This window comes from Papaver somniferum, chromosome 1 (assembly GCF_003573695.1).
Source record: "Papaver somniferum cultivar HN1 chromosome 1, ASM357369v1, whole genome shotgun sequence".
Taxonomy (NCBI): Eukaryota; Viridiplantae; Streptophyta; class Magnoliopsida; order Ranunculales; family Papaveraceae; genus Papaver; species Papaver somniferum.
In genome coordinates this window covers 226,433,689-226,461,040 of record NC_039358.1, presented here as the reverse complement: position 1 = coordinate 226,461,040, position 27,352 = coordinate 226,433,689, and the positions used below count along the sequence as shown (strand labels likewise).

General features: G+C 36.9%; 1 protein-coding gene and 1 pseudogene across 7 annotated transcripts; one reads left to right on the top strand and one right to left on the bottom strand.

Moving 5' to 3' along the window:
- Window positions 1-4,614: 4,614 nt before the first annotated feature.
- Window positions 4,615-27,352, bottom strand: part of LOC113362437 — a 68,214-nt pseudogene continuing 45,476 nt past the window's right edge.
- Window positions 19,401-25,980, top strand: LOC113317685 (protein ENHANCED DISEASE RESISTANCE 2-like). 7 transcript variants are annotated; one of them, XR_003343848.1, is made up of 7 exons: window positions 19,401-19,553; window positions 20,492-21,479; window positions 21,587-21,736; window positions 21,890-22,405; window positions 22,506-22,625; window positions 22,777-22,909; window positions 24,210-24,235. XR_003343848.1 is itself a non-coding variant. In XM_026565826.1 (4 exons), the coding sequence occupies exons 2-4, from the start codon at window positions 20,505-20,507 to the stop codon at window positions 22,187-22,189; spliced, it is 1,425 nt and encodes a 474-aa protein (XP_026421611.1). In that variant the 5' UTR covers window positions 19,401-19,553; window positions 20,492-20,504; the 3' UTR covers window positions 22,190-22,743. The 7 variants fall into 7 exon arrangements, 3 of the variants coding, with proteins under 3 accessions (XP_026421611.1, XP_026421631.1, XP_026421626.1); XR_003343847.1 differs by lacking the exon at window positions 22,506-22,625; XR_003343841.1 differs by having other exon boundaries at window positions 21,890-22,625.

Below are 27,352 nucleotides of genomic sequence, written 5' to 3'. Positions count from 1 at the left end.
CATGTTGCTGCTGTGTTTGAAGCAAAAAGGAAAGCTGCAAAAAGATTGGAGCTTGAAAATGTATAGCAAACATGGCTTCTACATACAACAGAAACATCATATTTGGTGCTCAACCTCATCATGCTGAAGCTCAACTTCCCACTTCTAAAAAACAAATTTCACCACACCCAGATGTCTTAGCTTGTCAAATCAAACACAAAAGACTAGATTTGTCTAAAAATATAGTTGGAGCTTACAAGAAAAAACTTCCAAAATGGAAAGTTGCTGCCAGAACTGCTCCCATTAGCAACAACTCCTTGAGAAACAATGATAAAGATACAATTGCTGCTGATCTAGCTGCAGCTGAGCAAATATTCCCGGTCATTAAAACTCCAAAATTCTTCCCCACTCATTCCCTTCCTACCTTAGATCAGATAAAAGCAAATATGGAAGCATAATCTTCTAGGAAGAAAAAAGCTGCTTGGAAAGCTAAGAAAAAGGATCATACATTTGAGAACCACATTGATAATCCTCTCAGCTCCACTTCTAGCACTTTTTCTGATTCCAAGAGAAAGAAGCCTACCCCCAACACTGCAACTGCTTCCCCCAACAGCTTTGATTTGGCTGGTGCTAAAAGATTCAAGGATCAGACTGCTGCAAACCAGTTTCTCAACTCTATGGCTAATGGTACCTTGGATTGCTCTGCTGGAACACAGGTAAGAATCCTCACACTATTGACATACTGTAGTTTGTTACATATCACTCTTCATAACTTTGTACAATTGTTGATCCAATTACACTATGGTAGTATAACTAGAAGACTCACTTCAAAATACCCTGCAATTTCCTACTTTTGGAAATTCTTCACCTTCATGGCTTGGAATTGTCAAGGATTAGGCACAAGGGATGCTAAGAGATACCTTAATGACATGCTTAATAAGATAAATCCTGACATCATATTTCTGTCTGAAACTAGACAAAAGTATGATAAACTTAAGAAAACTATGCATGATTTAGGAGTCAATAATTTCTGGTATGTTAATCCAGGAGGGGAAAGTGGCACAGTTGGTGGGCTAGCATTGATATGGAAAAGCAATCTAAAACTGAAAATATTAGATTGGTCCAAAAACCATATTAATGTTGCTATCAGCAGTGCCAATAATCCTACTTGGCTATTCACAGGCTATTATGGCAATCCCTATGAAACTAAAGCCAGGTTAAATTCTTGGACCTCTATTGAGAATACTTCTACTTCTCATAAGCTTCTCATTGGGGACTTGAACTTCATCCTGCATGACTCTGAAAAGTTCAGTTCAGTTCCCATTGATACTAATGAAGCTGCTTTATTCAATGTAAAGATACAATCTTTAGACCTCATTGATCTTGGTTTCACTGGTTTCCCTTTCACTTGGTCAAACAAGAGAAAAGGTCATTCCCTTACTGAGAAAAGACTGGATAGGGGTCTAGCTAATGACAGTTGGCTGGACATCTACCCAAACACCACTATCACAAATATGCTAGCCATTGGTTCTGATCACCACCCTATTCTATTAAATTCTAATCCCCACTGGAAGAATGGTAAGATCCCCTTCAAAAAATTTGGTCCTTGGTTAGATTATGCTGACTACAGGAAAATCATAGCTGAATGTTGGAACAAGTCTATCCCAGGTTCAAGTGCATTCTCAATTGCCAGAAAGCTCAAAGATATCAAGTTGCAAATCAGAGTCTGGAACAAGGAGGTGTACAGAAACACCAAAACCAACATTGATGAGTGCAAGCAACATTTAACTTGGTTACACACTCATTATTTCAGAACTTATAGAGGACAAGCTCTTTCTGATGCAAGAAAACAGCTTAAAAAATGGCATGACATAGAAGAGAAATTTTGGAAAACTAAGAGAAGGGATCAACTCATTAAGCTGGGAGATCAAAATACAAGTTATTTCCATAGAGCCACAAAGAGCAGAACAAGAAGAAACAAGATGGAAACTATTCAAACTAAAGAAGGAAGTTGGATTACTGAACAACAAGAGATTAAAGACTGCTTCACCAACCATTTCTCTCATATGGCTACAGCTCAAACAACACAACCCTCTACTTAAATCATCAATGTCATACCCCAAACCATAACTAGTGAAGACATTCTCAACCTCAACAGAAAACCTGAGCCTTCTGAAATCAAAGCCATCTTATGCAGTATGGCAAATGACAAAGCACCAGGACCAGATGGGTTCCCACCAATTTTTTTCAAACTCGACTGGTATAATTGGAAAGGACATTGTCACCATGGTCCAACATTTCTTATTATCTGGTCCTCTATTAAAAGAGATGAATGCCACATTCATAACACTCATACCCAAAATTGATAACCCTACTTCCCCAAGCCATTTCAGACCTATCAGCCTTTGTAACACAATCTACAAAATCATCTCCAAGCTCCTAGCTCAAAGAATGAAACCTCTACTAAACAAAATCATATCTCCATACCAATATACCTTTATTCCTGGAAGGAAAATATCTGACAATATTGTTATAGCACATGAAATCATCCACACTATGAGGTCTAAAAAGGGAAAAAAAGGAAACTCAGGCACTATGGGCATAAAAATTGATATGGCAAAATCTTTTGACAGAGTGGACTAGGGATTTCTAATGACAATTATGAAGAAAATTGGATTTGATGACCAATGATGCCACAAGATCAACCAATGCATATCAACACCTACATCAGCTGTCCTAATTAATGGATCCCCTGGTAAATTCTTCAAACCTTCAAGAGGTCTTAGGCAAGGTGACCCCCTTTCACCTTATTTGTTTTTATTCTGCATGGAATCTCTCTCAAGTACTCTTCTACATGCTGAGGAAATGAGCATCATCAATGGAATAAAAATCTGCAAAGCTGCTCCTCCTATCAGTCACCTACTGTTTGCTGATGACTGTATGATATTCTGCAAAGCTAATCCAACAGAAGCTCACAATATTATGCAACTCTTTCAGATCTTTGGCAGTACTTCTGGGAAACTAATCAATTTCCACAAGTCTGGAGTTTTCTTCAGCAAAAATACTAATCCTGAACTCATTCCTCAAATCAGTAATAATATGGGAGTTCAAGTTCTTCAACTAGATGATAAATACTTGGGTTCACCTCTGTTTACCCATAGAAGCAAAATCAACTCCTTCAAACCTGGAGTTGACAAATTGAAGCTAAGACTCACTGGATGGAAACACACCCCCCTAAATCCTGCAGGCAGAGAGGTAATCATCAAGTCTGTCACCTCATCTGCTTGTATCTACCAAATGAACTATTTGAAGGTTCCAAAGATAACTTTCAAGGATATCAACAACTTACAAAGAGATTTCTTCTGGGGAAGAAATATAGAAAACCCCTCTGGGTATTATCTTAAGGCCCGGACAACAGTTTGCAAGCCAAAAGATCAAGGAGGCCTAGGATTTATGAATATGGAATTATTTAACAGCTCTATGATCACCAAGATAGGTTGGAGATTTGAGCAAGATAAAGACTCTCTATGGTACAAGCTTATGGATGCTAGAGACCTTCTAGGCAGAAATGTTCTTAGTATGGATACAAAATCAAAATATGGAGATTCTTGGATATGGAAAGGAATACTAGAAGGAATAAGCAATATCCAACAACACTGCTCCTAGAAAATTGGTAATGGCAGAAGAATTCAGATCTGGGAAGACATTTGGATACCAAACACCAATACTAGACTTCAAAAACCTCAACACTGCTCACATCACATCAACGAGCTAGACTCATTACTTCTACCAGATGGAAACTGGGATGAAACTCAAGTATCAAATCTATTTAATATTGAGGAAGCAGCTATGATTATCACTCACTAGTGGAAAATGGAAGTTAAACCACTGTCAGGACAAGAAGTAATATCGTTAAAAACGACTGTGTCCATAAGCAGTAATCTAGAAGTGGTTTTTTCCAAAATGATTGTGCCTGGCAAAGGTTGAATTCATTAAAAAAACCACTGGCTTCAACAGCCAAGCGTGAAGGGCTGATAGACACAGTCGTTTTATTGATGATATTTTATAAAAAAAATGATATTGATTCAGCTGAATCCAAAGCTGATTCAACTGAATCAAAAACTAAAAGCTAAATCATAATTAAATTAATAATGACTTCAAAACTGAATTTAGCAAAATTATATTGATAATAACCTTGAACTCAATTTATATTGAAAAGTGTATTCAATTCATAATTTCAACTATCTAAAATACTGCAAGTTCTAAGTCTCAAAAAATTCTAACAGTATGTGGAAAACCTTAACCTATATTCATATAATTACGAGCTTAAGATAACAAATTGGCTCAACTCAGCAGCAATGTTCTACCATCAGTTCGTCATTGAAAATCTTCTTCCGGCAGGCAAGATGCTCAAACCCAGTTTAAAGCTTTGCAGCCATTCAACGTGACATTTTTAGCTTGTCTTGCAGCAACCTTTGACTACTGTAGTTGTGGTTAATATTCAACAACGGTTATAGCTCTCTATCATGTTTTGCATTATAGTGCCATCAGTTCTTGTCGAGCTCAAATGCATAGGTTTTCATATAAATATTATGTAAAGGGTTGAACAAAGGGAAACAAAAACTTATCTTTGAATTAGTGGTTGTTCAAAAATAATGACGACTCTGCAACATCCTTTTTCCTCACTGCAACTACTTTCCATTCTAAGTTCAGATATTGTTCAACTCCAACACTGAAACAACAGGAAGTTTAAAGGATAAGATATGATATCTTTTAAGAAGATCAAATAACACAACAATTCCAATGGTACGCCGACTAGGAACTACTTCAGATTGAAAATGCAAATCTTGTAAACCATTTGCCAATAATTACACATTTAAACTAAAAAGGCATTACGAAAACCAGCTGCCTTGTTGAAAGGTTTTAATTGGGTGGCTTAGTTTCGATGAAAAGTTGTCAACCTGCGTTCTGATACAAGAAAAAATCCCTAGATTCCCCCCTTTTTTGGTTAACGAACACGATAAAGAAGACATGGAGAAAGTTAAATATTTATAGAATTTATAAACTACATGTTCTTTAATATCAACATAATTCTTCTTACTTCTAACCTCTTCTGAACCTCAAAACTCTCTAAAACCACATGAAGTGACAAATTAAATTGCAAGCCCTTCTGTACCAAATCGACCTGCTTCGAAAAACCTGCAAAAAGAAAGAGATACTACTAAGTTTAACTGAACTCATGCAGTACTACAATCTCATAGAAACAAAATTTTCAGCAGTAGAGGAAGATCATACTCTGTTGTTAAAAATCAACCACAAAATTTAAACCATTATTTTAAAATAAATTACAGTAGTATACTTACACATCGGCCAAATCACTAGGAGATTTACCAGGCACTTGCACCTTCAATGTAACAACAACGAAAGTAAATAAATGAAATCTAAGAAAGGAGAGAATGTATACCTTTCTTCCCTAGACATTCCAGTAAATTGATGGGAAGTTGCACCCCACAAGTAACTTGTTAACTTGTTAGAACAAATTACAGTAGTATACTTACACATTGGCCAAATCACTAGGAGATTTACCAGGCACTTGCACCTTCAATGTAACAACAATGAAAGTAATTAAATGAAACCTAAGAAAGGAGAGAATGTATACCTATCTGACCGAGACATTCCAGTAAATTGATGGGAAGTTGCACCCCACAAGTAACTTGTTAAGTTCATCTGCTTTACTCACACTTTTGACAAAAATAACTACTTGATTGAAGTCCAACCCTTCCAATAATTCATCCAACTTGCAGTTTTTCACCAAGTCGGTCAATTTTATGTACTGCTGAGAAAAAAGAAAAAGTAATCAAGGAAAATGTTGATGGGAAAAAAAAATACTCAGCAAGCAAATGTTAGAAATGTTGATGGATACATTTCTTAAACTGAGTAGGTGTCATAACACATAACCTCACTACTAGGTGATATATTGACAGCATTTTTACTACATATACATTGGATGAAAACACACATGGCATAAATATCAAATTCGAGAAATGCAAGTGTTAACTTTCCAAAGGGACCAGTGAACCGATGAAAAAACAGTAGAAAACACTAATCTACTAGATCTATAAGACTTAAAAGAATTAAAACTTGGCTTGAAAGGAATGCTGAGCCAAGCAAAAGAATACATGCAATATTTGTTGCCAGGTACAAAGAACTTGGTGTGGTTATAACCAGATTTATTAGAATCCAGATCACAAAGGAAATGACTTACCGAAAATCTCTTTCAGATGTCCATCATTCACATTCGTAGTGAGATGATCAACGTGCAGCATTAAAGATTCTGGAGATGCTTTTCTGAAAACATGGTATGTTTAGTACAGCAAAGTCTATACAGCTAAAACAATCACGCATGGAGTGAACCTAATACCATTATCATACATCCCACCAAATTAGAATATTGACAAAAAAAAAAACTTTTATCTACAAGTTGACCCAAAACAGATGTTCACCTGGACTCAATGTAGTGTTTGCCTTTACAGACGAGAAGTTGCGCAAAGGTTTTGTATCAGAAAAAGTTCCAGAGTATCTCCTACTGCTCCTCTGATCCAATGTTTCCTTAGTTCCAACTGCACAAATTCGCCTACCTTAATTAGAATTCATAATAACACAGTATCTTCACCACATAATTTGAGATTTTACCATCCCCCAAAGATAAAAGAACAAACCAGATGGAGGAGTTCTAGTAATTGCAGTTCTTGCCTGTAGAGATGAATGAACATAATAGCAGCACTGTAACATCGAAGGAGACACGTGTGTGTGGTCACGTTCATTAAATATATGAAAAAAGAATAATCTGTTGCTTACATTGACGTTGTCAATAAAAAAAAACATAACTAGAAAATTACCTGAACGAACGGATGTTTTAGTGCCTCAGAAGTTGTCAACCACTTGTTTGGGTCCCAAGAACATAGGGACTGCACATATTTGAAGAAAGGAAAAAGTGTTCACAGTTTTTTTCGTTCTACACAATTTACAATGACAACTTGTACCAAAATGAAAACTTACACGAATGAGATTTGAAGCATCGTCACTAGCATATGGAATAAGCACAGAAAGGTGGGCACCTGGTAACTGCAACATTTAAAGTTATTGGTTAATTATAAACAAAAAAAGATACATATGAAGTAAAAAGAAGAGTAAAACAACGGTTAACCAACTGAGTGAATAGGTAGACAAAACACAAGCAAGCTTCACATTATAGACATGCACAAGGACTCTTACCTGAGAAAATTGATAGTTGATTGATTTTGCAAGTTGAACACCCTCAGCCCATGATTTCTGAGTTGGACTGCCAATCACACTACATATTTTGTATATCTCATCGTTTCACTGCATCACAAAAGAAAAGCAACAGATGGTGACATTCACATTTTGTAACCTAGTTTAAATTTAGAACAACAATAGATATCTGTTCCATTCACACAAGTCATAACCTGCAGTTGTAGAAGATAATACCTATCAACGAATTTCAATAATTACCATACGCATGTTCACAAATCTTTAAGAAAAAAGAATTAAACTTTGATCAGTTCATGTGAATGCACACCTGGAACCAGGAAAAAGAGGGCTGAGTGAAAGCAATTCAGCCATGATACCACCCATAGCCCACATATCAGGAGAAGGAATACTTGATCTATTAAATTATAATCAAATAGGATCAGTACAACACAATCATACGCACCAACTGCGGAATTGTATCATGGTGACTGAAGCTTCAGCAAGTTGGGGACTTTCAATTGAAACCAAATCCCTAACTGAAACATAAAACAAAAATATTCAGAAATGACACAGAATGAAACTATGATTGTTACAAATAGAAATCCAAATTAAAAATTAAAACAAACCTGAATCTCTTGCAGAGCTTAAACACGTTTATTAACATTTGTTGAAAGGGAATCAAGAAATTCATATTGTGTTCCTTGTGACAATGGCATTAGCTCACCTTGCAGTAGCAACAACAAAAACTCCAAATAAAATCAAAACCCTGCATTCAAAAATGAAATTAAAAAAAACAATGGAACTTAAAATTACAGATCAAGTACTACCTTAAGAGTATCTATAAGATATGTTCGATCTTCACCACTCAAAGCTTCAAATACCCAAAACTCAAAACTATAGATCCGAGTTTTCAAACACTAAAAGCAGAGTCAAAAAACTAACTACAATCACGAGTTTTTGAGATTATCATTAGTACCTGCAGGAAAACAAGATTCAATATTCGATTTAGGGGTTTTTCAGATTATCATTACCACTTACGAAGGAGAAAAAAATGGTTCACAATTGAGATTGAAAAAAGAAAATGTTTACAAATCGAAGAAATTGGTTACGGATTGAAGAAATTGTTGGAAGCTTGAGATTGAATCATGGGTTCCGGGAGAAACGATTAGAAGGAGAACGATTGGTTTCGGTCATTTTTTAGTTTTTCAGAAAAAAGGATAATAAAGAGACGCAGCTGGGTTCGAGGTAAGAACACCACGTCTTTTCCTTGAAAACTGGGACTATGGAAATATCTTGGTCTCACAGTCGTTTCTAAAATCCATAGTGAAGCTTTAGTTTTTTACAGAAATATCCCTTATTGAAACGACTGTGTCAGAGACAAGTTTTCTTTTTCCTTAGAAAACAACTGTGTCTCACAGCTCATATAGTTACATCAGCCTGTGTAAGTAGTTTTTCTAAAACCCAGGAAGTAGTTAAAAATCCATTCTCCACTAGTGACTCTAAAGACTCATCTAAATGAAGAGGATACAATTAGCTGGAATTTCAATGACACAAGAGTTTTTCTGTCAATGAGCTGTACAAGGAAAAAACTGACCATCTCTACAGAAATGATCCTCCAACTGGCAATTGGGATGCACTCTGGAACATGGATGTAGATCCAGCTATCAAAATCTTCATCTGGAAATGTGCCCATGGTATTCTCCCCACAAATGCCAAAACAACCAGCATACTTCACTACATTAATCCAATATGCACTGTCTGCAATAGTGGGGAAGAAGAAACCATGTTCCTTAATTGCACCACTGCTACTCTAGTGTGGCAGGAAATTCTTGGCAATTCTCACACTCTATTTGATAACACCACTATCTTTATAGATTGGCTGAATTCCTGGTTCCAACTGGGAAATATTGATTGCAGCATTTATGCCACTACTTGTTGGTATATCTGGAAAGCCAGATGCGACTTTATCTTTAAACAAACTCAGCTTAATGTGGGAGCTATTGTTCTCAGAATTAAGCAGCATCTGTGCACCCACAACAGAATACATGTTATTCCTGATCACATTCTGAACAACTTCCCTCTATTACCAGAGGAAGCTGCTATTGAACTACAAGCTGGCAATTCTAATTACAATTGGAATGTTGAAACAGGATTTGGAAAGCATATATGTATATGCACAATATATGACTCTGAAAACTCTATTTATCACACTGCACTAACTATGACAGATTTTGTAGGAAACAGCATATACAGGATACTATGGAGAAAGGGGAGTCACAGGAGGAGCAGATCTAGCTTTCCAGTGGGCCAAAGAGATGCAGCAAACTAACATAGTCATATCAACTGAACCAATAGACATCTTAGATAGATTCAAGTTCCTCTAAAATGAAGCTGAAACTGCTTATTAATCGCTCTCAAAACATGAAAACTTTCAATTTAGCTATTTTATATAAGAACAAAGTTGGAAGGCTCAGTGGTGCCTCACAGCCATTGCCAACAACAACTCTGTGTACTTCACTTAGTGCCTTTCTAGGCATAGGTTTTTCCTATAAAAAAAAAAAGAGTTCCAGTTTCCAATGTCTTATCTCAAATGCGTTAATTTCAATGCTGGAAATAGAGACTGGATTTTCATTTCTCATCAGAACTCCAAAGGATCGCATTTTAACTTCATTAAGCAGCAGCAGCTTTGATCAGAGATTCCCAAATTCTTGATTTTGGGCCATCTAAAGGTACGGGTTTTCATTGTTACTCTCTTTTTTGCTTTGATTTCGGTTTCTAGATTTGTAATTCTTGTGTGTGGATTTTTTCTAATATACTAGAAAATGAATGAATCTATGAACTGATAAAGTAGGTTTGTCTATGAGAAATTTTGTGGATTAGGCCCGCTCAGTACTGTTAAATCTCAAATTTGTCATTGAAAAACCTAAAGGAAGATAAGGGCAAACTTCCGCTTTCTTTTTGTTTTTGTTTTAGGAGAAGTAAGAAAAGATAGTTCTTAGATGTACAAATTATTGATTCTAATTTGAATGTGATTGATTGGTTGAGTTCCTATGTCCTTTTCATTCTTTGTTGTTTTTCTGATAGAATTGGATGCTTCATTTTGGATTCGGTGAGTGAATTTTTACTTTTGTAGTCTTGAAATTGGTTGGAGTCCCCCTTCTGAGTTTCTGGTCTTAAGGGACCTTTCTTGTAAAAACAAGACTCGGTCACATTAGATTGCTATCAAGGTGAATAACTGCACTATCATCACAATAAAGTGCACTCTTTTGAAAATTGAAATCATATTGACTGTTAGAATCTTGATGATTTGAGGTTTTCTGCTGCTCTCTTCTTCGATCTGTATTTCTTTATTGTACTAGAACTTGATTCAAAATGTTCAACAAGAAAAACCTAGTAAGGGATTCAAATAGTATTTAGTTTTGTTATTCTTGATAAATAGAAAGACAAAGACAGATCTATTGTTGTTGCTGTTTGTTAAGCCTTCATTATAGATTCACCTTTGCTAGGTTACTTATTATCATCTAAACCTACATCTAGGGGAACGGTGAACCTTTTGGGGTGAATGTGAATATTCTAGGGTTAGGTCTCACTGCCACATAAGATTGTCGTCAAAGTGCTGCTATTTAGGGTGAATAACTCAGGGTTTACATGCGTGTTTCTTTTTTCCATGTTGAACATGAAAATATATCCAAGCTTTTAATTGTCAAACCCTTTTGTCCCTTTTCCTTTTAAAACAGAAAAATTGAATCATGGAATTGATTAATCAAAGCGACTAAAGGGACAGAGCAGCATGAGTGAGCAGGCAGAAGATAGGATCACCAACTTACCTGGCTCACTTCTTCATTATGTCCTATCTTTCTTAGATATCAAGGAGGTTACTCGTACTAGCGTGTTATCTAAAAGATGGTATTACATTTGGATAGAATATTGCATCTTGATTTTCAAAGCTTGAGTGATCCTTAGAATATTGCATCTTCATGATATGTCAAGTATACAGAAGTTGTCTCTTCGTTGGAATTACCCCTTGAATGGATCTCGGGTTAATTTATGGATTCCGCCGCTATAAGGCGCAATGTTGAAGAGCTTAGTCTCACTTTACTCCTCAATTCAACCTTTTTTACTCTTTTGTCTCTTTGTACCTGTGAATCGTTGGTTACCTTGGAGCTAGATATATTCCCTAATCTTTATCTACCTAAATATATGTCTTTTCCAAAACTCAAGCACTTTAAACTCTCTCGAGTCAAATTTAGCGGTAAGTACAACAATGAACAACTCTTTTCTAGTTGTCCTATCCTTGAGAATTTGACTCTGGTAAAATGTGAATGGTTTGATATGAAGAAATTCTGTTTGTCGACTCCTTCATTAAAAGTTTTGGAAATTAGTCATTTGAATTATTACGGCGAGAATTATGATTTAGAAAATTCTGCTTTCGAAATTCATGCACCTCTAGTGTCTCTCACTTACTTGGGTGATGTTGCAAAGGAATTTGTCATGTCTAACATTTTAACACTAGTTGAAGTAGATGTTGATTTTGGCTTTGAAAATACATGGACGAAGGAAAGGATTGACCAGGGTGCCAACTTAAGTAAGTTTCTTCGAGCACTTTCACATGTAAAGCATCTAACAATTTCTGATCGAACCCTACAGGTATGTTTGGTTATTGGTGCTATTTTTAATGGTATTTCTGTGATGTTGTTCTGTAGCTGATCTAAAAGTCTTTCCAATTGCCTTGTGATGATAGGTTCTCTCGTTCACACACGATCTCAAGAATAATTTGCCTACATTTAACAATTTAACAAAGCTGAATGTGACTCTCATACTGCAACCGATTATAAAGCACTGATTGCTTTGTTGGAATCAGCACCTAATCTGGAGTCTCTTTTACTTTGCGGGGCAAGTGCACTTATTGCTTTGCATTTCTTTTTGGCAGTTATGTTGTTGTTTCAACTGTTCTTATAACGTTTCTTTGTCTTTATTTTTCAATTTCAAATTCAGTTAAGTGTTTCGGGCGGGGAAGGAGAAGACGAAGATTGTTGGGGAGTTCATTTGACTAGCACTAGGTGTCCGTTTCTACACCTGAAGTCAGTTTACATTGAGGACTTTACGGGTCACCCTAGCGAGGCAACGTGGTTGGAACAAATTTTGGAACAAGCAGCAGCATTGGAAACAGTGACTTTCATTTCTCCCGACCCAGGTAAGGAGACTGAGTTTGTCATTGAGGAATTAACAAGCCATCCAAGAGCCTCAGCAAGTTGTGTGTTTCATTTCCCCTAAGACTTTACTGGGACACTTGCTTTTGGAATTCAACCATCATAATCTGTGGAGGAGCCTTAAAGTTAAAATGCATCAAGTAAATAGTCACACAAGAGAAGCCTCAACATTGCAGGTGCAGAATATGAAACTGAGGAACTGATCAGCTTATAAAACAATAGATCTACAAAAATGTACTTGTCATGTTCAAAACTTATCTTATTGTGTCTTGTGCACTCGGAATCTCTGTAATTTAACTACTCAAGTACTAATGTTGTTCGGCAATATCATGTTCATGTGTCATGTTATTTACCAGGGAACCGCACCCTGGAAGATTGAGAACTCGAAGATTTATGGCAAATCCTTACCATAACTCTCTCCATTTGAAGGCCAACTCAGAACTGCAAAAAGGGAGACATACATGTTTAAGCTCACCTCTCCTAACAAAGAAACTGAAAAACAAGACACCCCAACCTAAGCCCAAATAGGTTTTCTTTCGTAGGTTGTACTCGGAACCACCACCCAAAAGAGTGGTGATAAAAAAATTGCTACCTCTATTTCAGAAAAATGATATTTTTACCTTTTTCATTTGGCCTAAAAAAATCTTGCTAAATTGGGGCCTATGCCACTTAATTGGGGCCTATAGCTACATGACAAAATAGGATCATTAACAAAAAAAATTCTAGAAATCCCTTATCCACTATTTATATTAATATCTAATATGCCCTTGTTAATTACGTGCTAATTCGGATAATTAAATCATGTTTGATCAAGTTTATCCTGAAATTAACTTTCATTAATGCGTAATCAACACTTGTAAAAATTTTAATTTTTTTTCAAAAGACTCTACCCAGAATCGGTTGATGTTAGTGCATTTGTAAACCGATTCTGGGTTGAGTTTATGCAGAATAACGATGTAAACCCAGAATCGTAGTTTAATTAATACACACATAAACCGTTTTGGGAATCAGTGTTTACATAAGTCCTTATAATCCGATTATGCCTTACTTTCAGAAACAAAATATTGATTACATAGTTTAGGAAATTAGCGCACTATATATATAGGATTCAGTATGGGAATTCTAGAATTTGACACATCAAATGCTCGTCAATGAACCTCCGAGCACGTCGGTACAACGTCATATATTCTTTGTGGTGAATGAACTTAGTTTCCCCATTACGGATTCTCCATAGCCCGTTGAAACGTTCCAGCTGAAATTCAATGAATTCTTAAATGTTAGTATGTGAACTTTTGACATAGGTATAAAAATGATCGCATTACCCACTTTTTCCCTAAGAGGAGCTCGTGGATGATAGTCGTACACCATATTTCTAAATTTTACGTACTCTCGCATTGCACCTTTAATGTATTGGAATCGAAATGCCAAGTCTCTCCATTTGCGGTTACCGGGATTCCCGGTAAGCCTGTAAAAGAACTCTTTAACTCTCTTCCAAAACATTGAATAGATTTCATTCGGACGTTCACAGAACGTATTAGCAAACGATTGAACGAGACACACATCTTCATACGGTTCCCATTCCATTTTCTAGGCTAAGTGTGTGATATGGGAGTAGCTGAAAGAGGTTGTCCTTATATAGATAAGGACTCAACGGCTATTTTTTTTCAAATTCAAATCAGACAATCAGAGTTTAGGTATGCCCACATAGTCCGATTGTGTCCTTACAAAATCATATAAAATATGCCTCTCATCATTCGGGCTTTTGTAATGCACATGTAAACCGATTGTTGGCTTCAAAAGTTAGAGAACTTTTCTTCACATAAATCGGATTACATGTATTACATGTAAACCGATTCTTGGATTCAAAAGTTACAGGAGTTTTCTTCACAGAAATCGGATTACATGTATGTACATGTAAACCGATTTTTGGCTTCAAAAGTTACAGGAGTTTTCTTCACAGAAATCGGATTACATGTATGTACATGTTAACCGATTCTTGGCTTCAAAAGTTACAGGATTTTTATTCATGAAAATCGGATTTTATAAAGGTACATGTAAACCGATTCTGAAACTGAACCTCTGGGAAACTGTGAGAATCGGTTTACATATAGTTACATGTAATCCGACTCCGACTAAAAAATGCCAGAATCCTGCATTTTTTGCAAACACCAACAATTTTAGTTGGCTATTTTATCGCGTCTTGGACAAACACCAACAATTTTAAAAAGAAACCAGATTAAGTTAATAAACTAGGAATATAACCAAACATAATTCAACAATAAGTTTAAGACAAGAAATAAGTTATGACTCCATAATTATCCATAGTTAAAGACATAAACATAAATATTACCATTCATTCATGAACATCCCCACCACGACCACGACCACGTCCACCACCACTACCACGTCCACCGCGTCCTCGTTTACCAGGTTGGGCGCTGCTCGATGCACCTTCAAACATCTTTTTTTGGGGGGTTCTCTTCCTCTTCTTCTTTGGCTCATCCTCATCCTCCTCCTCTTCCTCATCCTCCATCTCCCCAAACTTTGCACCAGCTTATACATCTTCGAGACTGTTCAATTCATCAATCAACTTTTCATTGGCCTTAACATTTTTCCCTTCCTTGATTTATAGATTTTCTTGGGTTATCAAGTACCCGACTCGGCTTCTCTGTTTCCATTTTAAATAACAAACATTCAAAAAAAGCGCTAATAATATAAACAAAACCGTAATTGAATAACAATACGCACCAGGCATTCGAGAGCCTTATCTTTGTCCTCTATCATGGGCCTCTCATCTAGTCGTATCACTCGAGTATGCGAAACATTGAGGTACCACGACATGTAACACGGAATTGCATCATCATCTGTTCGAGATGGACCATCCAAAGGATATCTGTGAAACGCTCTATCTTCCCAATAATCACATGATGGGAAAGGATTGTGAACAATGTCAATATCATTATCATATGATTTTTTTTTCTCATTGATTTTGAACATCTTGTGCTCCTTTAGGATTTTTTGTACGTAACTGCATTGTCTTGCGACTCTCATCGGGTTGTACATTACATACCCTCTTGGGTGAAACAAAGGCCCAAAATAATCACTTTGCTCTCTGCACCCAACCTTCTTTCCTTTTCCTTTTCCTTTAGCCAATTCCTCCTTGTAAGGATCAAAGGCAACATTTGTCGTTGTCAAGTTGTCCAACTGGCGTCTCAACTTCAGATAACCCTTCTTTTGGTTCTTCAGATTACTTCTGTAGATGTACTTGTCTCCATAATATTGGTGGTCCCATTCCTTGTGCTCAAAAGCCCTTTCAGCAAATATTGGGAAGTGTACATATATCCACGCCTGCAGAAAAGCCATATTCCCTCCGATTTGGTTCCTTCGAGCCATAAAAGCCTTTCTCAACTCGTTCAACGAGTGTGCAAGGATGGCAGTGCCCCAAGAGTATTCATGAATCTTGTCAAATGGTTGCAACAGCTGGATAAAATTGGCGCTCACACGGGCACCGGAAACGTCGGGGAAGATAACACATCCCAGGACGTAGAGGACATACGCATTGGCGGTGGAGAAGATACGTTCCCTGGTCAACACATTTCCCTCGTCACAAAGCTTCTTTGTTCCCATAAAGTTTTCCCTCAGCTTCGAGAGATGGAATATCCTCTGCTTGTTCTTGCCTACTAGCATCTCTGACTTGGTCCTCTCCTCATCCCATTGGAACAAACCTTGGTGAACGCGTATGATTTGTCCCACTTAAGATCTTGCACGTAACTAGCGTGCTTCATGGCTTTACCTTCTATGCTTAGTCCGGTAATGAACTTCGCATCATTTGGAGTTATCGTCATTTCGCCAAACAGAAGATGCAAAGTATCCGTTTCCCCGTAATATCTCTCCGCAAAGGAGGAACAAAGAGGTTTGTCGTAACCAAGGTCCAAATTCTCAACCGCAGGTATCAACCCCGTAGAATTGACTAGATCGATTACTTCCTGAACTTCTCCAGCGCTTGATTCTATTGCTTGCAGTGGCCATTTCTTCATCGTACTCACTGACGTTCCTGGCTTCATAAGACGAACGACATCCTTGTGATCCTATAAAACAAAGCAAACCCGATGGACAACAATCAACACACTACACGGATAATAATTTTTATGTTACATAGCATAAGGTTTACGTACTTACTATGGTATGGCAAATGACGGCGGCCCAACTGTCTTTGTACCCCATAACATCTGTCCTCCATCACCTGGTAACCCGTAAACGCGATCCTTAGGGCCGCGAGGAAACATCTTCGGCGGGTCGGGCATGTGGTCACCTTTCTTCTTCTTTGGACCATCTTTCTTCTTACCTTGTTCTTGAGCGTCTCCTCCTTGGACTTGTTATTGCACTTGTTCTTGAACTTCTCATATCTCTTCATCAACTTTCTTCTCACTTTCTTCTTCATCACTTTCTTCCTCACCTTCTTCTTCATCACTTTCATCCTCACCTCCTTCTTCATCACTTTCACTCTCATCACTTTCTTCTTCAACACCTTTCTTGCCACGACTTTCTTCTTCAACACCTTTCTTGCCACGAATTTATTCTTCATCACCTTCCTTGCCACCAGTTTCTTATACATTCATCTCCTCCTCACCACCTTCTTGTTCAGTAGGTGTATCAGAATCAGATTCTTCATGTGTTGGTTGCTCCGCTGGAGGTGGTGGGTCATTGATGCTGATCCCTTTGGCTTTACTCCCCTTGGCCCTTCGTTGGGAAGCATTCAAATATTAACCGTCTATTCGACGAGTTCCCAAAGCCTTGGGAGAAGGAAGGTCATGTTTCCTCTTATATTTCTTTTCGGCTTTCTTTTGTTGGTTGTCCTTGTTTGGCCTGTAGAATACAGAGTTAAACGACAAACAACAATGAAATCGAATGCAATTTTTCTAAGTCAAGGTATACAATCGGTTTACACGATACATATATAAAGTCCAATTCCTAACATAATAAAACTGACAATCGGTTTTTTTAAGTGCTAATGTAAACCGATTCTAGCAATCGGTCTTCTCGATATACATATAAAGTTTGATTATTGACTAAGCATATAAGAATTCAAAGGCTACACAATCGGTTTTTGTGAACACATATGTAATCCTATTCTAACGAAAAAAAACTTACAGAAACAATGGTCATCAGAATCAGGCTATTTATACACTAACATTCTCCAATTCCAATTCACATGCAGCATAACCGGTTCATGTGACCATGAACATCAACCGTTTCTAACCACAATCGGTTAACAAGAACACCAACATAATCCGATTTTGTAAAACCCAGAAAATTTTGATTTCTAAACGGTTGCATGTTACTAAAACCTAGTTTAGAAGATTGGGTTGACAGAAAAGTACCTGATTCGACCCATTTACTCATGTTGTTTTTCGATTAAAGATGGTTCTTCTCGAGCAACCGTTTTCTTCTTTGGTTTGTTTCCAATTGCTTTAACAGTTCCGGGATTACACTCACTAGGATAAGTGATTCCAGTGGCTTGTTTGTATCTTGATGGTTTCGACATTTTATAGAAGAAAGAAAACGATTAATCGTTTTTGGATCGTCGATAATCGTCGATTTTTGGTTTAAAAAAATGAAAAAAGAGGGAGTAAAAGAGATGAAGAATCAGTTTATGAGATTGAAAGAACACTGATTTTAGTTTTAAGTTTATTATTAAGAGTTAATGGGGGTAATTTAGTAATATTAATATTTTTAGAGGGTAATTTTGGTAGTTTGCTTAAAATTTAGACACCCCTTATCACTGTGTATAAGGTAGATGAAGTAATCTATAGGCCTCAATTAAGTGGCATATGTCTCAATTTAGCCAGGCTAAAAAATGACTCAACTATCACATTTACAGAAACCGAGGCGTAAAAAAGGACTCAAAAAAGGACTCAACGACCACATTTTCAGAAACCGAGGTAATATTATTTATGTGTTTAATTTTTTTTTAATTGCTCCATTAATCCAATACTTTACATTTTAAAATACCCTTATATTTTAAATGAATAAATAAATTACACACTTTTGGTTGGTAACCTAGCAACAAGCTGCGCATCAACTCCTTTCTGAATAGCAATACCTAATCTATGGACCAACTCCACTACTAGCATCATGACCAACTAAACAATTCTTCAAACGCTTGAAAAAACATAAAGTATCATCTCCCGGTTCCCCTAAGGTAGAGAAAGCTAATACGCCGAGACCATACCCAAGTGATGTACACTTATCAAAATATTTAGTGCGTTTCCGCGCAACATCATTAGAGATAGCTTTGCCAGGAATGAAAGAGCGAATGCTATCACCTGTGAAGGGAGAGACCCCTGTGACATCCATGCAAACATCCTTACCATTTTCCCAGTTAAGAACAAGGATATCCGCATGGCGTAGATCCTTGTCATCATCCGACTGAAGCCCAAGAGAAACTTCCTTGCGTGCAGGCACACTGGCTTTGTAGCAAATGTCAACGACTATATCACGTACAAAGTCATGTCGAAACTTAATCCCAACATCATTATCACAATGAAACGCGTGGTCTCCATAGATGTCCATGGATTTGTTACAGCTGGAGCATAAACCATTCTCAACAAACATTGGGATACCCAGGCGATAGCAAAGGGCAGCTTTGAACTGTCTCGGCCCGAGGCATTGATTAAGCCCACTAATAAGTATCGCTAATAAATAATCTTGTGCATGCTTAACTTGATTTTTTTTGATAGGCATGCTTAACTTGATTACACTGCCACAAAATGGATTAAAATTAAAATTTTGTAAATAATTGATTAAAAAATCCATGGATTATTTTTTGAAATTCTAAAAATAATTGATTAAAAAATCTGTAAATTTAATCTAACGGCGGAAATTACATACCTAGACGACGGTGGACATTACATGTTCCACTTACTAAGTGGTAGAAAAAGATGTTAAAACAAAGCAGAAGAGATAATTGGGATTTGGGAGTGGATTTTCATTTCAACTAACCTGAAACTTCAAGGATCGCGTTTTAACATCATTAATTAGCAACAGATTTGTTCAGAGATTCTCTAATTCTTGATTTTGGGCCAACTAAAGGTACGGGTTCCGATTGTTACTCTATTTTATGGTTTGATTTTGGTTAGGTGATTGATTTGTTTTGTATACTTGAAAATGAATGAATCTGTATAATTTTCTTGTTTATCCATGGTTCTATGCACTGATTGATAACGTAGGTTATCTATGAGAAATTTTGAGGATTTAGGCCCTGAGATTCTATTTTGAGTAGTGTTAAATCTCAAATTTGTCATAGAAAAACCCCAAGGAAAAGTAGTACTTCAAGAAAAGACAGTTTTTAGATATACAGATTATTGATTCTGATTTGTTGTGATACTTTTGTTGTCTTGCAATTGGTAGGAGTGTTCTTCCTTGGGAGTGTCTGGTCTTAAGGGACCTTGTCTTGTACAGAATATAGAGTAACAGAATAGAATATAGAGTAACAGAAATACAGTCAAAACAAGACTTTCTACGCTTTTGAAAACACTCTTTTGCCGATTAGAGAATGTAGTCATATGAAAATTATATGAGTTTGCTTACAATCAGTGTACGGTGCAATGAATAGAAGGATTTCTTCTTATCTTTGCTACTAGTGTAATAATAGAAACGAACCCCACATAACTACTAGTAATGTTCTGGATCAGCTCATAGAACAATGTTTGGTATTTACTTGTTGTATTTTGTCACCTTGATATTGCGAGTGCCATGATTCTGTGCCATGGAGTGGGACTATTACCTTCCCTGTTATCAACAAATAGTTGTCTAAATAATTCTGAGGTATGATTCTCATTCAAAACTGTGGGTTTATTGCAACTTTTACAGTTGTCGTATATGAATCCAATAGCCTATGGTTTGTGTTCCACCTCATGACATATTCGATTAGCGCAATAAAGGTCACTCTTTTGAAGTGATTATCACTGTTGGAAATATATCCTAACTTTTAATTGTCAACCCCTTTTGTCTATTTTTATTTTGAACAGAAACATTGTAATCATGGAATTGACTAATCAAAAGCAACTAAAGGGGGAAAACAGCATGAGTGAGCAGGCAACAGATAGGATCACCGATTTACCCGACTCACTTCTTCATCATGTCTTATCTTTATTAGATATCAAGGAGGTTGTTCGTACTAGCATGTTATCTAAAAGATGGTACAACATTTGGATCTCTATCCCCACCCTTGATTTTCGAAGTTTGAGTGATCCTTTTGATCATGAGGAGAGAACTAGCATTGAAACTTATCAGGAGAGTAGTAAATTCATGGATATAGTGGATAAAATATTGCGTCTTCATGATACGTCAAGTATACAGAAGTTGTTTCTTTGTTGGAATTACCACTTGAGTGCATCTCGGGTTATTTTATGGATCTTCGAAGTAATAAGGCGCAATGTTGAAGAGCTTCATCTCAGCTTAGTCCTAAATTCAACCCTTTATTCCCCTTTGTCTCTTTGTACTTGTGAATCATTGGTTACCCTGGAGCTAGATATCTTCCCTAACCTTTGTCTACCTAACTATGTGTCTTTTCCTAAACTCAAGCACTTTAAACTCTCTCGAGCCATATTTAGCAGTAAGTACAACAGTGAGCAATTCTTCTCCAATTGTCCTGTCCTTGAGAATTTGACACTGGAAAAATGTGAATGGTTTGACATAAGGAAGTTTTGTTTGTCAACTCCTTCATTAAAAGTTTTGAAAATTAGTCATTTGGATGATTTTGGCGAGAAATATGGTTTAGAAAATTGTGCTTTCGAAATTCATGCACCTCTAGTGTCTCTCACCTACTGGGGTGATGTTGCTAAGGAATTTGTCATGTCTAACTCTTCAACGCTAGCTGAAGTAGATGTTGACTTTGGCTTCGAAGATTATGATATATCGACAAATGGATGGTTCGACCAGGGTGCCAACATAAGTAAGTTTCTTCGAGCACTTTCACATGTAAAGTGTCTAACAATTTCTAATGGGATCCTAGAGGTATGTTTCGTTATTGGTGCTACTTTTATGGTAGTTCTGTTATGTTGTTCTCCGAACTCCCTTGAAGCTGATACAGTCTTAATTTCCAATTTCCTTGTGATGAATAGGTTCTCTCGTTCACACACGATCTCATGAAATTATTTCCTGCATTTGACAATTTGGTGAAGTTGCATATGATTCATACCGCATCCAACTATAAAGCATTAATTGCTTTGTTGCAATTAGCACCTAATCTGGAGTCCCTTTCATTTTCCCAGGCAAGTGCATAAAACCTTTCATTTTTCTGCATATCATCCATTGGATAAAATAGCATAACAAGTCTAGGCTTTCAATTTTTTAAGGCAATTACGTCATTGCGCTAGCTATTCTTTTGACGTTTCTTTGTCTTTAATTTTTCAATTCAAATTCAGATAGGTGCTCGGTCCTACGAAAAAGAATCTGATGATGACAACCCACCTTACCACTATGGTGTTGGCTGGGAACTTGATTTGATCAGTACTAAGTGTTTGTTTCCACACCTGAAGTCGGTTTCCTTTAAGTACTTTGGGGGTGACCTTAGCGTGGTAAGGTTGGCGGAATTAGTTTTGAAACAAGCAACAGCATTGGAAATAATGACTTTCATTTCTCCAGAGGTAGACGCGAAATTTATTATGGAGAATTTAGCAAGTCTTCCAAGAGCCTCAGCTAGTTGCGTGTTTAACTTCCCCTGAGACGTCATAGGGATGCTTGTTCCTTTGAGTTAGAAATTAATGTGTGTTGTTCTCGGTGTCTGAGATCGTGTGGAACTTTTGATATATTCTCAAAATTCAACCATCATAATCTGGGGAACGCATCAAGTAAATAGTCAGAGACATCATGTTCATAACTTCTGATATTGTGTCTTCGGCACTCGAACATCTTTGTAGCTGAAGTACTAATGCAGTTTGGTAACCTCTTGTTCATATCTGTCATGTTATTTATGAATTTACCAGTGTACTACACCCTGGAAGATTAAGAACTAAGGAGATTTATGGCAAATCCTTCCAGAGTCTTGCCTAATTCGAAACTCTCCCAAGTTATGAACACTCCAACCTAAGTTCAAAGTAGGCTTCCTTTGTGGGTCAAACTCGCGACTACCCTCAGGCCTCAACATTCCAAAAAAGAGTGGTGATAGAAATTACTTCATCTTTACTTTTATTTTAGTAAGCTTAAGGAAATAATTGATTAAAAATCTATCTAACGGTGGTATTTACGTGTATAAATCAACGGTGGATAATACATTGTTTCACTGTATTAACTTGTTTCGGTTTTATTAAAGTGAAAATAGGAAAAGATCTCAAAAGCAGAGGAGACAATAATACAGACTGGAATCCTGGATTAAGATTTTCATCTAATAATAATTAGCTTTCCGGTCAGAGATTCTCAAATTCTTGATTTTGGGCTAAGATAAGGTATGGGTTTTGATTATTAATTTTTCTTTTTCTTTCTGTTTTGATTTTCATTTAATTTGTAAAAACCCTACAGAACTTAGGAGAGTTGGGATTTCTCTATGTGTGATTTTCAGTGATTGATTTGTAATTCTGGTGTATGGGTTTGTTTGTTTTGTTATGTAAAACCCTAATTCTAACTAGAATTTTAATTGAAGCTGTGGACTTTTTTTGGTTATCCATGGTACTGTGGACTGGTAAAGTAGGGATTTTTATGGTGAATTTTGAGTGAAAAGAGTTTGAGGATTTATTCCCATTGAGGGAGGAGGTCTTAGGTTAGTCCCAAGATTGACTTTTTCAATACAATTTTTCCCTGGAGAAACCCCAATAGTAGTGTGGAGATGGGCAAACTTCCAATTTCTCTTACAGATACAAGTAGGGTAACAGATATACACAGAAGTTCATTAAGTTACTTATTGAATGAGATTGACTAATTGAGTTTGTATATCCTTTTCATTTTTAGTTGTTTTCTTGCTAGAATTTGGATGCTTGATTTTCTATTCAGTGAGTGAATTTGTACTTTTATAGTCTTGCCATTAGTGGGAGTTCCCTTTTGGAAGCTTCCGTCATAAGGGGCATTGTCTTGTGTAAACTAAAACTAGGGTAACAGAAACACACTTTAATGTTCGTGTATTTGGGAATGCAGTCACATGAAAACATTTTGAGTTGGCTCACTAACTGTTTAGGGTGCAAACAAAAGGGTTCTCTTCTTTTCCCTGTAACTAGTTTAATGGGCATGATCCCTATAGAACTATTGTGATATGTTATCAGAATGATTTTAACGTAGTAACGTCCTGAGTCAGCTAGCAGATCAATGTTTTGGTATTTACTTGTTATATTTTGTCACATTTGTATTGCGAGTTCCTTGATTCTGTGTCACACACTGCTATTGTTACCTTCCCTGTTATCACGAACAATTGTGTAGATAATTTCGGGGTATGATTCTCCTTTGAAACTGTGGGATTATGCATCCTCTACAGTAATATTCAACTCATTAATAATACTGCTTACATCTTATTAAAGTAGTGCTCATTTTTGGAAGATTCATTAATTGTGCGTTGATAAATAGGTTTAATTTTTCATTATCTCATAGTAGACGAAATATATGGTTCGTTATACTCCTTCATTTTTCAAATTATCATTAATCTCTCGGCCAATTCCGTGCTTGTTAATTTGTTAAGATATGCATGTTTATCGTCATTATGTTTCCAATGTTTCTTTTAATTCATTGTTTCAAGGATATCTGATATAATTCTTTCGTCAGATTTTCTCATTTACATATGGCTGAATGTGGTGGTAATGATGAGGCTGACTGGATCCAAAGATTGAGAGCCGAAGGAGCCGTTCCACGTCTTGAGCCAGAGAATTGCCCTAATGGTTGGGCAACCCCACCGGCAGACAAGTTCATGGTTAGAGGCCCAGAATATTTTTCAACACGGGTTAAGATACCTGGTGGAGAGTATCTTTTAAAGCCTCTAGGATTTGATTGGATCAAAGGCGCTACAAAGATTGGAGAGGTCCTAAACAATCCTAATAGCCGTATTAGGAAAGCCCTAGACGACGAATTTCCATCAGCTGAAAAGCCTTTTGTTTGGGCATTTAATCTGCAAGTACCGAGTAAAGATAACTACAGTGCTGTTGCGTATTTTGGTGCACTGCAGCCTATTCCAGAAGGGTCATTGATGGACAAATTTGTGAAGGGAGATGATGCATATCGTAATTCAAGATTAAAACTTATAGCAAATATTGTCAAGGGTCCTTGGATAGTGAGAAAAGCAGTTGGGGAGCAAGCAATTTGTATACTTGGGCGAGCTGTTTCGTGCAAGTACTCTGTCGGGGAGAATTACATAGAAGTTGATGTGGACATTGGAGCTTCAATGGTTGCCAATGCAATTGTCCACTTAGCATTTGGTTACATTACAACTTTGACTGTTGATCTAGCATTTCTCATTGAAAGCCAGATCGAGCCTGAGCTTCCAGAACGAATCCTTGGTGCAGTACGCTTCTCAGAGCTGAACCCTAATTCAGCTCGGCCAATTGAACCTCCATCAGAAAGAAGCCCTACCAGTGTGCAGTCAAATGTTAGTATACGATGGTGGCAATCAATTGGACAAGGCCTTAACAACCTAAGAAGTCATCAAGGTGCTCAGGAAAGTTCCTCCGCTGCTGTCTCACCACAAGTTAATGGAAGAATACATGACGAAGACAAGATTGAAGAAACCAAGAACTCATGGTAAGTAGTCATAAAAACTCTCTTTTTCTTTTTTTTTACTATTCGAAACATAGATTAGAAGGCCAGCAGTTAAGCCTTCAATACCTGCAATCTGTGTGTCCTTCCTATTTAGTTACCAGTGATCTGCGTGAGTACCTAGAATCCATCATTTTGCATTTTGAGCCAGGAAAGTTGCTTACTTCGTGCAGAAATCTGCAGCCAGTTAGTGGTGGCATCCCCATCTTAAGGAGGAAAGGTGTTAAATCATGACATGGTTGATTCTGCACTCTGTTAGATTGCTTGTCGGACACAGTTGATACACTAGAACGATTACATATGTAAACTTACATTCATCTGAACATTTGGGTGTCAGTGAACATTGTTCAACATGTGTTGTACATTAGAGTTTTCCGTGTATCGATGAATATATATATATCTGACAAACTATTGTAATCTCTGCAGATCAAGCGAGGCATCATCGTCTTTTCAGTAGGAAGATATGGTTCACTCTTTAAACATCTCTCAAAGGCAAATCAGGTCACCTTGGCCGTTGTACTATAATCACACCACGCAGTTTCTTCTATTAGTTGCCGATCCCTTTAGGGCAAGTTTATACCAAAAGGGGTTTTTAATGGATTTATTTGATCGCAAACTTTAGTGGTTCCGTTCTAACTCTTGTTCATACACTGAAATACCCGTCATAGCGACTGATAATAGATAAAACAATAGGAGGTTCAAAGTTTGTGTAATCAATCTTAAACATCGACTCCTATAATGTTACATTTTAGTTTTTATAATGTCAGCGTGTGTTTCATGGATTCAATGATATAATGGTTTCAAGCAAGGCACCCATGTGCAACTTGAAATCTGATGTCCTGCATATTGGAGAACTCATAATCTACTGAACCTCCTTTGGAATCCAATGTAATTTTGTAATACTTCTGTTAGCAATTTTACTAGATTGGTAAACCTCCTTTGGAATTTAATAACTTACACCTTCCCATTAAAATAAAAATGTCAAATTCAAAAAAAAAAAAAAAAAAAATATTACAACTCTGACCATAAAACTTAAAATCACTTGTCCATCAGCAAACTCAAGCAACTCGATCACTGATTAGTCAGAACTGCATATAAGGTTTGCAAAATAGTAAATAGTAAAAACAAGCAACAAGCCCCAGCCAAAATTGTCCTCTTTCTCGGCCAAGATTTCCTTTTCCTGATATAGAGGTTGCACTCTCTGCATAAATCGTCGTAACAGAAGCTACCGATGTTAGTTCCCTTGCACAACTTGTTAATCTTAAATGCCAAATCTTTGTTGTTGCCAAGAATATTGACAATCCCTTCATTACTGAGAATTTTCACATCTGATTCCGAGCTCATTAATTTACGTAATAGTATTCCATATGACGTGATCTCATGTGTCGACTTCCCATCACATTGCTCGAACGCTATCATATTCTTTAAAAGAACATATGTATTCTCATCGATATAAAAAGATGGTATCTCCAGACACCCATTGTTGAACTGAATATCTAGTACACCATCAGATACTTCTCTTCTCTTCAAATAGACTCCAGCTTCTATAAGATCACTGATACAATGAGGTAACTCGTAACTTGGAGAGTCCACTGCTTCCACTGTTCGTGTCGTTTTGGGCAATAGATTTATGCGTAAAAGATCTAATATATGCCTAGGTTGTTGTTGTGTTCTAGAACCTGTTTCTCCTAGACAAGGTAACATACTTCGGAAGAAAAAAACAACAAGTTTGTTGAGCTGATCACTAGCTTGAGCTTGTGTAATATATCTTGCAATGGTTAAACTATAAAGTTTGAGAAGAACTATATAAGGAATCTGAGAGCTGGCCGACGACTGAGGAGAGCTTTAAAAAAACGAATCTTATGATCTTCCATGGAATGAAGGTTTTTATCCGTCCGATTATTATACGGCCCTATTGCTATAATCTCAGGTTTGTATGCTGCCTCGTCATGCAATCGAAGTACCTGTGGAACTTTGAAGATGCAAGAATTTGGTGATGGTAATTGTTTCATTCGAAGTACCTGTGCATCCAACTCCTCTGCAATAGATTTTCTACTTTCAGCCATAAAAAAACTAGCTATATTTTTTTTCTCTAGTTCGGCACCTTAAAGGAGTTCTGATTATCGGTGTGTCTTCAGTGTTATATTTATAGGGGTGTG

What these genes read in the sequence shown, in the direction of transcription:
- LOC113317685 (XM_026565826.1), top strand. Translation starts at nt 20,505, where the DNA reads ATGGAATTGACTAATCAAAAGCAACTAAAGGGGGAAAACAGCATGAGT. An exon ending in TTTCTAATGGGATCCTAGAG is followed by an intron (nt 21,480 to 21,586) that starts GTATGTTTCGTT and finishes TGTGATGAATAG; the next exon opens with GTTCTCTCGTTCACACACGA. An exon ending in AGTCCCTTTCATTTTCCCAG is followed by an intron (nt 21,737 to 21,889) that starts GCAAGTGCATAA and finishes ATTCAAATTCAG; the next exon opens with ATAGGTGCTCGGTCCTACGA.